Source organism: Lynx canadensis, chromosome D2 (genome assembly GCF_007474595.2).
Source record: "Lynx canadensis isolate LIC74 chromosome D2, mLynCan4.pri.v2, whole genome shotgun sequence".
NCBI classification, from domain to species: domain Eukaryota; kingdom Metazoa; phylum Chordata; class Mammalia; order Carnivora; family Felidae; genus Lynx; species Lynx canadensis.
Genome location: NC_044313.2, coordinates 45,779,445 through 45,792,877, shown reverse-complemented (window position 1 = coordinate 45,792,877; position 13,433 = coordinate 45,779,445). Strand labels below are relative to the sequence as shown.

The following is a 13,433-nucleotide window of genomic DNA, read 5'->3' as shown; positions in this document are numbered from 1 at the left end:
CATCATCCTAAGACTCAAGGGTCAGACGGGGGGTGGGGGGGGGGGTCGGGGGCGTGAATCAGGACCAGGTTTGTGAAGATGAAGAGGGCCTGGTTAAGGTATCATGGAGTTCTTCACTGGCATTATTAACATAGAGGTCCAGGTAAATTTATATTGAACAAGTATTCTACCTAAAATATCATGAGTTCTGAAAATAAATTTAGTACCAGATATTCTTTGTGTAAATGTTTGTTTTCCTCCCTTTTCTTTTTTTTTGCCAAATTTATACTTAGCATATTTGGTAATTGATGCAATATTATTTCATCTGAAGCTCCAGGTTGTTGGGAAATGCCAATCAGTGTTCAGTTTGTTGACAATCTGTAAATTATCTGTCTCAAAAAATGGTTGTTAAAATAAAGATATATTCTTTGCCTTGAAAGGTCAATCTTATAACCATTGGCTTCCATGTGGAATTTTTTCTAATCTTTTTCTCTTTTTCTGTTTCTCTTTCTTACATGCTGACTTCGGTGTAGCAGACCACTTGGGGATTGAATTCATGGGTAAGACTACACAATTTGCTCCTTAAATATCCAGAAAAAGCTAAGTTTCATAATGTATACAGTGTATTCCTTCCCCATCTGATTATAATTGAAATGTCTCATCATCAGATGCTGTCAGTAGTAAAAAGTGTTTTTGTTGATTTTTCACTAAGTAGTGGCTCAAAATGAAAGACTTAACTACTTATTGGGAACGCAATTGAATGTTAAGTGCATCTCTGGAACCATACAGAGGTTGGACTTGGCTCCTGGTTTGTTTGCTCTATTTCTCCATTTTCTTATCTGTAAAATAGGGATGATAGTAGTTCCTGTTTTAGTGACCATGTGAATTGCTTAGCACAATGTCTACAAGATGGCAAACAATAAATGATTGAAAATAATAGGGATGATTTTTAAATGCTGTTTTTTTTTTAATTTCTGCCCTGATTCCCTTTCCTTTTGCATGATGACTACTTTGTATACATTATAGTATCAATAAATTTGGAATAGGGGCTATATAAACACTTCCATTTACAAAATTAAAATATTTCTTGTGAAAGTACTTACAGTGAATTGTATGCTTTTAAAAGCATTGGAATGCCTTCCACAGGAATTACTATTATGTTCATAGATAATTACATTAAGAATTGAACATAGGGGCGCCTGGGTGGCGCAGTCGGTTAAGCGTCCGACTTCAGCCAGGTCACGATCTCGCGGTCCGTGAGTTCGAGCCCCGCGTCAGGCTCTGGGCTGATGGCTCGGAGCCTGGAGCCTGTTTCCGATTCTGCATCTCCCTCTCTCTCTGCCCCTCCCCCGTTCATGCTCTGTCTCTCTCTGTCCCAAAAATAAATAAACGTTGAAAAAAAAAATTAAAAAAAAAAAAAAAGAATTGAACATACTTTTCTGAGTGTATATTTTATGTAAAAAAAAAAAAAAAGGAAATCCATAGGGTTGATATACGTCATGGTGCTAAAATGGAAGGATACCCAGGAGTTAAAGTTAGTGAAATTGAGAAGACCTAAGCTTGAAATCCAAATTAATAATTCTTTGCTTATTTGGCTTTTGTTGAACTTTGGATTTTTGTCTTATATGATATAGATATTAATACTTCCTTCATACATGAGTACGGTTATTGCAATAATAGTTACAAATTTAATTGTATTCATTTATCTATTCATTCAACAAATAATTATAAAGTGCTCAATGTAAACAAAGGAAAATAATGCAAAATATTGCAAATAAAATAGCAAAAATAGACCAAAAAAATTGGTCCAATGGCACTTACAGTCTAGTAAGCTTACAGATAATAGGTAATAAACTAATAGATATACAGTTGAGGTTCTGAAGACCTATTTCAGGCAAGATGATATTAGCTTGGACTACTGTGATTGTGGAGAATATGGGAAAAGATGATACACATTTAGGATGTGGTATCAGCAAGTATTTGAGAGGAATTAATGTTGAAGGTTAGGAAGGAGAGATTATCAAGGATAATACAGGGTATATAGTTTGCATATTTAGATAAAAGGGGGGCCCATTTACTGAAAAAGAACACTAGAAGAAGAATAGATTTATGGGAGATGTTTTACTAGATTAGGTTTGGAAATGGTGAGTTCCAGGTACCTCTGATATATTGAGAGAACATGTCACATTTGCAAGTGTATTGCTGGAAGTTTTTAGCGTTAATTAGAGCTTAATGATTTAATATTTATACTAGAATTGATCTCCCCTGTTGTGTAGTATTTTTCATTAGTGCTCTATTATCTGGGTATTATATCATAGAAGAAACAGTTCAATTCCTGCAGGTTTGGGGTTTTGCTAGAGAAATGACATGAAAAATAAGGGCAATGAAATTCAGGATAAAATTCAAATGAAACATCATGGAATGTAAAGTAGGTGTGGAAGGAAGTGACAAAAGGGTGGCTACCTGAATATAATCAATGAACACTTATGATGGGAGCACTCAAACACGTTGTTGGCATGGAAAGGAGACTGTAGTCATACGGGTCAGAAATTATAGAAAATTACAGACAGGTTCGTGTAGAAGAGTATAAATTGTTGAGAAGGATATATGGCTTTTACTTTCCTCTTTTACTAGATAGCGGGGATTAGTAGCATGGAAGTCTGAGTATTAACAGTCACTTTGAAGATAATAGGTCCTGGGCCTAATGAATAGAGAAAATTGCCCTGGTGGATTGCGGTCATTGCAGACTTTGAGAATAGAGGCTTCAGAAGTTGGTTATGCAGCAGAATGACTGCATATATAGGAAACACCATGTAGCTGATAGGTAGGGCTGGACTAACTTCAGACCCCACAAGTGGTGTAGCCATGGTTATAGCAAACTAAATTGCTGCATCAGCGTTAACTATAATTGTTAAAAAAAAAAAAATCCACCCGTCACCCTCCTATTGGGCTTTTCCTGAGGAGCTCCAATGACACAGTTACTTTATGGTAACAATTTGCTATGGAACCAAGATATGTATTAAAAAGTTTGTGTTAAAACATATAAAAGACTTCAGGATACTGGTAGGTGAAATATAATAGGTAATTATGTAGTTCATCTATATAAATGTCAAGACTAAGGTTATAGTGGGTCATGCAAAACTGGGCGTCAAATCATAGCAATGAAGCCTTATAGGAAATAAGTTCTCAGTGTGTGAACATTTGACTCCAGCAATAGAGATTGCCTTAAATGGAAGGGGGTGGGCAAGCAATCAGAAATGAATATGTAGTATGTATACAGGTGACAACTAATGAAGGCTTGTTTGAAATGGTGAATAGGTTAATGAATAAACTGTTCCCACTGACCTTACTAGTTCTGGACACTGTTCACTCCCACGCATTTTCTAACTGAATATGTAAAATTCTGTGTGTTGCTTTGGGAACAAATATTTTCAGATTTAACTTGTGATTTTAGAGTCCATATGGGTAAAATTATTTGTACTGAAGGTGGTATCATCCCAGTAATATGACATGTCTAGCATAAATACAGCTGGGAAGCAGAAATGTAGGCATAGTCTCTATAAACTTAATCATGTCAGTATATTGGAGTACACAGTGCTAAGTGCCAGTTGTGTTTTAATGAGTTCTAGAATACCTTTCTTCTCAACTTCCATCATTCTTACTTTGGGCAATGTTAATTTCATCTTTCTTGAGTTGGAACACAGATCACAAAATGATGATCTGAAGCACACAGCTCTTTCCCTAAGCCTTTGTATTCCCAGGGGCCAAGTCTATGTTATTGATCAGACTCAAAAGCTGAATACTTTATGCAGCATAATAAATTCCTATTTAAAGCAGGAACTTCAAATCGTATGATTTGAATCATATGATTCAAGAATCCTATTATTATTTAATCAACCTATATTTCTCACACTCACTATATGGCAGATGTATGAGATATTGAAGATGCAGATATATAAGCCATATCCTTTCATACCCAAGGGCTCTGAAACGAAAAAGAGAGAAAAACTACAATAATGGAGGTGATATAACAAGTGCTATCAAAATGACATAGGCAAGGTACAATGAAGGAAAAAAATGAATTTTAAGAAAGCATCTAAATGGGTTTGGGAAATTCAGAGACAGCTTCCTGGGGGAGGAGACATGTAAGCTGAGTACCAGCCAAAGTGGATAAACTGTACTGAGTGATGCCATAGTCGAGATGGTACCAGCTCTGTATTATTTCTACATTACGGTGAGCCTTGATGTTTCAGTCTATCTGGATCTATAAGCTCCTTAGTGTCACTACTCTAGGACCGGAGAAAGAATGTCAACTTCAGTAAAAACACTTAACCAAAAAAACTGTTCTGAGTTGATTTAATAATTTTAAGGAATAATTATCTTATCACATAAGCCATGCTAAACCTAAAGTCCATAAAGCTGTCAGCATTCAACAGGATTTGTCCTTAATTATATTCGTGAATTTTTCTTATTGATGCTTCTGGGACTGGCACAATGAAAATATCAACAATAAATACTGTCCTGGAATACACTATCAGTTAAAAAAAAAGAAAGTTAACTGACGTAAATAGGGCAGGCATTTGAAGGTACATGAAAACACAAAATTGTGTTTGTGAAAAAAATGTAAAATCTTTGTTTCTATTAAGTCAGTCATGAAAAATATTTCTGGAATGAATGACTTAACCTACTCACCATGCATGCATGAGGGAAAATTGAGATTTTTAAGGTAAGATGTCCACAGTTTTCCTCACAGGGTGAACAGATCAGGAGATAGAATAGACAAAACTTCATTGTAAGCATAAATACTCATTGAGAAATCCACCCAAACATCCAGAGAAGACAGATGGCCAAAGGGCATGTCAAATTGGCCAAAGCTTGGAAGGCACATTGATCACGAAGAGGGATTTCTCATCTGAGAAATATCTGGCTACAGTGTCAGGTGCTCAATCATGGAGCATATCTCATTATATCCATTTGAGCTATTTGTTATGCAGCTATTTCTTTGACAATGCCCTGATGCATTGGATGCTGTAGGCATCAAAGATGTTTGTATAAAAGCAGGTGCAATGCCATTTGCAAACATATTAGCAAACCACAGGGAGAGCTGAAGATTGTGTGGGAGATATTTCATGCAAATCTCTTCCATTCTCATATGGAAAAACAAAATGAACTCTCTGAGTTAAATGTCTTATTTGTGATTTGACATTGTTTTAAAGATAACAATGTATTTATGCAAATTTTGATTGAGTAAGCCCTAGTACAATTTTTTTTTAAATCAAAAGACTTAGAGAACTTGGGAAAAGCAGAATTTTAACTAAAATCTGAAAAAGTTATTCTAGAATGATTTGCATTTTGAAGTTGAAAAAAGAAAAAAGAATGAAATGCTGAGTTTGCTATAAGGAGAGCATTAGAAATGTGTTATAGTGAAACTGTATGGTCTAAAATATGTGTATAGTTTTAGAATTGATAAGGTCATACTTCACCATATATTGAGTATCTCTTTATTCTGTCATGTAAAAAAACATTGTTTTAGGATATTTTAGTAAGTGCTGAAGACTGGTTTCTAATTCTGTCAGGATGATATAAAATGGGGGTATTTTCCTAAAAGCTACACTACTTATGATAAATGATTTGGTGTGTGTTCCTTTAAAGCTAACAGGCTCATATGTCAGTCAGTGAGTTCATACATAGGCCAAATTTGTGACTTGGCATTAGAGATACAGAAGTGATGATTCTCTTTCTTTATGCTGAAATTTCTGAATTAGATTTATGTAGAACAAAAATGTTTTCATTCATTTAAATATATCATGTTTTCTTATAAAACAAAAGAGCAATTTATGGATTAATGTGTCTGTATTTGTATGCGAAGAGTGTTTGCCTGTTCATGTGCCCTTCTTTGCCATATTAAGCTACACAAGAAATTAGATGTTTCAGAGCAATAAAAGTTAACATTATTTAATGTTAAATGTCATTTAATGTCAACTTTTATATCATCCAATTGAACTTTTTTTTTTTTTTGAGAGAGAGAGAGGGATTGGCAGAGGGACAGGGAGAAAGAGAATTTTAAGCAGGGCTTTACCTCACAACCTGAGATCATGACCTGAGCCAAAATCAAAGTCAGATGCTTAACTGACTGAACCAATCAGGCACTTCATATATCATCTCATTGAACTTTAGAAAACAGTGAATGAGGTAGGAATTCTGTATATCCTTATCTTGTAAATGACAAAACTGAGGCCTGTTTAGCTGAAATATCTCATCTTAAGAGCCAGGAAATTGCAGGTACACGATTTGAACTTAAGTCTGTCTTCCTTTCGAGCTCTTGAATTCTACTGGTGACTAATTGCTGGGCATGTCACACAATGAGGGCTTCAGGATTACTCAAAGAGGTTGTACTCTGGCAGTGTTTCAAATGGTAGTGAACTTCAGTATCTAATCCTAGGGTTTAAAGGTTATGTTTTCCAAGTACGATGAGGGTACAAAAATCTTGGGTGGTAACCCATGTTATCCAAGCTACAAGAAAATGAAAACTGAACCAGATGCCAGTCTTTAGCTTTACGTGCAGAATTATAACTGCTAGGTGCACAAAAAGGCTCCCATTGGCTGATCACTGCAATGTGTTATGTAGGGTAATCTATGGAAATGTGTTGTATTTGAAGATTTCTTGGTAATTACAGACTGTGTTGAGTGACATTAATCAGGTGGTCTTAACTGTTGAATGCCGTTGGGGTATAAAGGCATTACACATTCATCTCCTCTGATAAGAGACATTTGCCAAATGGAATAGTGAGTTGAACCATCTCTCCAATGATTTCCCAAGATTCTGCTTAACAAACATTTACACAATCTTACTTTCTAAGTTACTTTTCTCTTAGTAGTATGGCTACTCCCTCTCTCATTACACTATAATTTTTTGTTAACATAAGTCTCAGTACAAGTGCTAATAATTCAGCTCCCTTAATCACAAACACCTCCAAGTGTTTTTCTCTTTTTCTCTTTCTTTCTTTCTTTCTTTTTTTTTTTTTTGAATGAAGCAATATCTCAACTTGGTTTGGTTGTTCTTTTTTTAAAGTTTATTTTATTTGTTTATTTGGGGAGATAGGGGCAGAGATAGAGGGAGAGAGAAAATCCCAAGTTGGCTCTGCACTGCCAGTGCAGAGCCTGATGCAAGGCTCGAACTCACAAACTGTGAGATCATGACCTGAGCTGAAGTCAAGAGTCAGACACTTCACTGACTGGGCGACCAGGTGTCCCTAGTTTGGTTTTTCTAAAGTTGCCTCACCACACATTTAGAATAATATTTTGATATCATAACACTAATATAATATAATATAATAATATAATATAATATAATATAATATAATATATATGATTAATCTAATAGTAGTTATTAGCATATATTTGTACCTCCAGTAGTTAACAGAAAAGTCTCTAAAGGTCATGACTATAAGTGAAATAAGTTAAAATCTGACAGAATTTTCAGGTGAGAATGAAAACTTTCAGTGGTCTTCTTTGAGGAATGGCTACAACCAAGAGATGTACTGGAAAATATGCACATATAATCATTTTGATTTCTACAAAGGAGAAAATGGACATTTATGTAAATACTTTTATAGATCAGATCCAAAATTGGTTAATAATTCATTTGCAGACACTGATAAAATTATTTTTTTGTGAACAAGTTGGAAATAAAGTATTGTTCACTGAAAGCAGACATAGGACTATTGCATTTTTGCTAAATTAACATTATAATTTTTTAGAAAGCTGCTAAATGATTCAATTGGGAGTTTCTGTGTAGACTACAGCAAAGCCTGGATAGACTTCCATGAACTTCTTTTATAATGTGATGAAGCATAGATTATATCAATTTAGTGATAGGTGAATTTGGGGCAATGAAATCCTGTATGTAGGATCAAGATCAACCATGATTGGAGCTTCCCGTTGCTTCTAGGGCAACATTTTTATTAATATAATGAATAAAGCCATAGCTTAAACACTTAAAAAATTATGGGATGCCTGTGTGGCTCAGTCTGTTAAGCATCCAGCTCTTGATTTCAGCTCAGGTTCATGATTTCACAGTTCATAAGTTTGAGCCCTACATCAGGCTCTGTGCTTCTTGGGATTCTCTCTCCCCTTCTCTTTCTGTCCCTCCCCTGCTTGTGCATGCTCTCTCTATCTCTCAGAATAAATAAATAAACATTTTTTAAAAATAAATAAAAAGTAAACAATTAAAAAACACTTAAAAAATTTTTGAACTTTTTATAAGAGGTGACTGCTATTTTATTAGATAAAATTAAGATCTAACAGAAAGAACTGGATTTTTGGATTGTCAAATTAAACTCCAAAGAATGTGAGATCTTAACCAGTATCAAGTTGATTACATACTTATGCCAATTAATCTAAAATATACTTAAGTTCACAGTAGATTCCAAAGACCTTCTTAAGTATGTTAGGAAAAAAAAGAGTAACAAAGATGTTCAGCTTATTGGAAAGTAATTCCCAATGAGGTTAAGAAAAAAAAAAAAAAAAAAAAAAGAAGGACTGTTATATCCAGTTCTCCCTGATAACTGCTTCTGAAGTCAGACGAATTTTTGCATTGGAGAGATTGACAAAAAAAAAAAAAAAAAAAAAAAAGAATGATGAATTAAATTGTTACGGAACCTGGTCTGGATCACCTGGCCGAAGCACCAAGTGGCACTCCGAGATCTTGGAAGGTAGGCGGTTTATTTCACACCAGCAGGCTGAGAGGAGATCACTCTCCAGAGGTCTGAATCTGAGCGTCAGCAGAGGAAACAATTTATAGGCTGTTAGTTCCGCATTCCGCATTAGTAGTAATTTGGCGCCAGGCAAAGGGGGTAGGGAGGCTATGGTTGGGGACTGGAATTTCCTGATCAGTCCTGTGGGTCATCTTATAACAGATTTTTCCCTATCAGAATATCTAAAGATGCAGCAAAGATAATACTGGTTCTCCCCAATAGGCAGAGAGGCTGCTTTATGGGTTCACAGTAGTGCAGTTAAGTCAGACTGTGTGGAGCCCCTTTGGGAGTTCACCCTTGCCAAGCCAGAGCCGCAGCTCAAGACAGGTAAGACAGATTCTCAAGGAGTTCACAACTCAGTGTAGGGGACAGAATCATAAACCAATTATTCCAATTCAATGCAAAAAAAAAAAAAAAAAGACTTTAATTGAAGGGTTTTTGTTCCTTTTTCTTTTACAAAAGGCCAGATGAGGGTTCCTAACCAGCTGCAGGATACTGACATGCGTTTCATACGCACAGAAATAGTTCACATCCTTGCGGGAAGTACTAGGTTCTGCAGTTTTCTGCTGAATGATTTTACAAAGCCTTCAGTATACTTCTGTCCATTCATAAATCTTGGAGAGAAAGCTATAGTAAGCAATATCTTATGAATATTTTTTCCAGAGAAGCATATGTCACAGAACTAGGATTTCAGAAACTGTACTCTCATAAATGCTGGGAGAAAGTAACACAGAGGAAGGAGCATCCACATCTCCTTAGAACAGTCGGGGACATCTTTATGTGGAAGAATAAAATGTATTCCTACAATTGGGGGATGGCAGAAGGAAACAGGGAAGGGGACAAGGAAGAACACAGGTAAATAAGAGTCGGAAGAGAATGGAGGTTTTAGGAATGGTGAGGAGTCCCAAGTAATTGGAGAAGCATAATACACCTGCAAGGGAGTGTGGTAGGTAAAGTGGTTGGTCTATTAGGTCAGAACAAATTATGATGACACTATGCCCTTGGAAAGATGTGTGATTTTATCTCCTTGTGAGAGAAAGCCTTCAGAGGTTTCAAGCAGATAATGATCAGATTAGCTTATTCTGGGCAGTGGTGGCTGTGTGTAGAAGTTGCCTGGAGGCATTGTGTGCAAAACCCCAGCTAATGGGCCAAGCTCAAAGTTTACTTCAAATACTCACCAAATGCTTGCTCTTTGAATAACACTGTGGGCATTATAAAGATGAATTGCCATTTAGTCTGTGTCAGGCACAGAGCAAGAGGCAAGGGCAGAACACCTGGGAGGGTGTGGGGATGAGGAACAATGAGCAGAACCAGGGGCACAGGGGACCTTGATCTGATCTTTGAGAAAAGGGTAGGATTTCCATGGGCAGAGGAAGAAACATCCTAATGAGGATGTTAAAATAAACAGGACCAGGATGAGATGATTGGGGGGGTGGGGAGGGGAGTGGATATTGGTCTTTATCAACAAAGGCAATTTGCATTATAATTTAATTTAAATAACATTTAACTTTTTATTTAAAATTTAAATCCTGTCATTCCCCAGCATGAAACTTTCTAACGGATCTAGAATTAAATACAGACACCATACGTTGTCATGCCAAGTCTTCCATGATCTGGTACTGCCTACCTCCCTGACTTCACTTCCTACCACTGTGGTTCCAACTCACTGTTCCTGCCCTATGAGCCTTCTCTTTGTCCCTCTGTCTACCTCAGCTACCGTACTCATCTGCACATGCTTCCTTCTCATTATAAAGCCTTCAGTTCAAATCCACTTTCTAATAAACTTTCCATTGCATTTCCCATGTCATTCATATTAGCCCCTTCTGTTTCTTCCATATCCTTTATTACTAACTGGTTCATTTGTCTACTTTTTATTTTGAGTCTCCCTACTAGAAAAGCTCTAGTGGGAATAAGACTTATTCGCTGTTGCATCTTTACTCCAGTGTTTAGCATAATTATAAGAACTCAATAAATATTTCTTGAGTTGATTTTACAATGAATTTAAATGATGTATGGTTTTCTTAACTCTTAATGTAATTAAATGATTTTTTAAAAATTCTATAAGCAAAATATCAATGAAACCCAAAGCCATATGGTTTAGTTCTAGATAACTCTCAGTCAGTCACCAATATTCTTTCTGGAGATTTCCCTCTGTTTAAGCAGTGGGTGGCATCTGAGGACTTCTCAAAAGTGTAGCTTCTGGCTTACTCGGGTGTTCTATGTAGCCCTCGATGTGGTCCAGTAATCATAGAAGATCTTGACTGACCAGGTAGGTTCTTAAGGAATAATATAGCTCATGAACTGGTTGTTCTCACTTCTAGGTCCATGTTTTCTGTTTGTGTCATAGTTGCAGTTTGAGATACTGAGAGTAATGGGATATTCTCAAGCGGACAGAATAACATAATTCAAGAGCTCTCAGCTTTTTCAATCCCAGACACGGGCAGCTTGTTGCAAATGTCAATTCCTATTTTTAGCCTCAGATATCTGATTAGGTCGTTCTGAGATGGATCAGGCTCCTAGTATTTAACATGATTTTGATGTAGGAAGTCTCTGCCTCTGTGGTGAGAAGCTTGGACATAAAGGGACAGAGAGACTTGGTTTAATTCTGGCTCCACTAGTGTATGTATGACGTGGGACAAGGGATTTATCATCTCTAATCCTATAGTTACCAGTCTGTGTAAGAGGGACGATGGCATCACCAATTTCATCAGGTTGTCGTGCAGATCTAAACACATGAAGCATATAAAGTGCTTAGCACAAAGCCTGGTGCTTATTAAGTGCTAATCAAAATGAGCTGTTCTAACTCCTGTTCCTCCAGGGAACAACTTCACTGATGAGGATTTCTGACCCATATGCTCACCAAGGTTTGTTTTCATCTTGTCTACATCACTCTGATTCTTCTGGAAAAAGGAAATTGAATACTAATGTTCTCTTTACTGTGTGCTAATTTTTACACCTTAGAAAGTAAGGACTCTAGAGTTTCCTTATAGAATTTTCCAGGGCATTCCATGTAATGTCAGCTATGTTTTCAGGGTCAGCTCTCTACAGAGTAATGTCGGTGAAAGCTAGAGATCTCTTTTCAGAATTTGTTTCTGAAGATGTGTCTTTATATCTTCTACTGGGTTGTGTAGGCTGGCTACTTTCCCTTCATGAATATTTCCAACGGAATCAGACACAGGTGAAGGGGGTCAAGTCAACCCTTCTTGTCCAGAGAAGCTGCCCACTTGGATGTTGTACTCACTCTTCTCTGGGGGATATCATTCACTTTATTTCCTTGGATGAGTCTTGAAGCAGAAGACTGTACTGTGTTGAAAACATATCAAATATAGACTCTTTTTACTGATAAAGCTTGCTAACACTTTTGAGAAATATAAAGAAGAATTCACACTTGCTAATATTAGTGTGATTTATTGGCACAGTAGGTAATTTCACATGAGTTATCTCATTTTATCTTTCGAAGTTATCAGAAATCTCAAATATGTGATATAGAAAATCACCATCATCTGAATGACTGGAATTTTTTGGTCCAGGAAAAATTGATCCTGTATTTTAGTATCCTGTGGAAATACCAGATTTGAAGAGCTACTTGGTATGTATTCAAGGAATGTATTAATTTGATAGATGAATGGATAAAGAAGTTGTGGTGTATTACTCAGCCAGAAAAAAATGATGAGATCTCACCATTTGTGACAATGTGAATGGACCTAGAGGATATTCGGACTAGTGCATCAATGTGAGATTGCCATTATGAGAAACAAAGATAGGCATGCAGGGCAAAGAAAGTTAGTATACAGAACAACCAGCACAGTTATTTGTTCTCATTTTTTCATGAAACAAGGCTAGTGGAAGTAAAAGCAATATGCTCAAGTGATACATAGTAAAGATGAATTTATAATTCAAATCAAATATCTCCAGAGCTTAAATTCCTCCCATAGTTCTGCCCACCAGCAAAATGGAAGAAGGTATGTTCTCTGCAAATGTGATCACACTCTCTTCACTGCACCTGTGCTGGGCTTCATGCACACTGAGTCAGGGAGACACATATACTCAACTAGGGCCTCAGCGGTAGGACATGCATTGTGGTCAGGGTTGCCAGATTGAGCAAATAAAAATGCAGAATCCCAAACTGAAATTTGAATTTCAGATATACAACAAATCACCATTTAGTGTGGATATGCTGGATAAATTACAGGTGACATACTGTATAAAAAGTATTTGTTGCTTACATAAAATTCAAACTAGTTCGGTCTTGAGTATTTTACCCGGTAACCCTGACTTTGGGACCATGAGCACGGTGAAGGGTAGCCCCCTTCTGACCCATTTCTATCTCACACTTCACTCCCCATGAAAACCAAATGAAAGGTGATTTGAGGAATACAGCAAGATAAGCAGAATTAATGGGGAAGATGAGCAGGAAGGACTGGAATCAGAATGTTTTGCATGTCTCAGGGTAACTCTGCTTGTTATGGAGAATTAGGCAAAAATAATACTAAGCTGTTCCCAAATTATCTCTTGGTAGCTATGGATATTTAACATAGCAAATGCAGCCTCTAAACTCATTGGTTCTGGGCTTTATAAGTCCTGCTATTACAGCAATTGATGAATTATTTTCAAGTCAAGTTCTTGTTATGAGTGACATAATTTAACACCTCAAATATGGAAGCTTCGGAAAACAAATGGTAGCAGGCTAACTTAGCT

General features: G+C 36.5%; 1 protein-coding gene across 3 annotated transcripts in view; it reads left to right on the top strand.

Moving 5' to 3' along the window:
• The window catches only part of NRG3 (neuregulin 3), a 1,071,332-nt gene that overhangs the window by 945,229 nt on the left and 112,670 nt on the right, over nt 1–13,433 (top strand). For all 3 annotated transcript variants that reach the window (XM_030335295.1, XM_030335293.1, XM_030335294.1), the window contains exon 4: nt 513–539. In XM_030335295.1, coding sequence (XP_030191155.1) covers nt 513–539 — 27 coding nt within the window. The remainder of the gene's footprint in view (nt 1–512; nt 540–13,433) is intronic.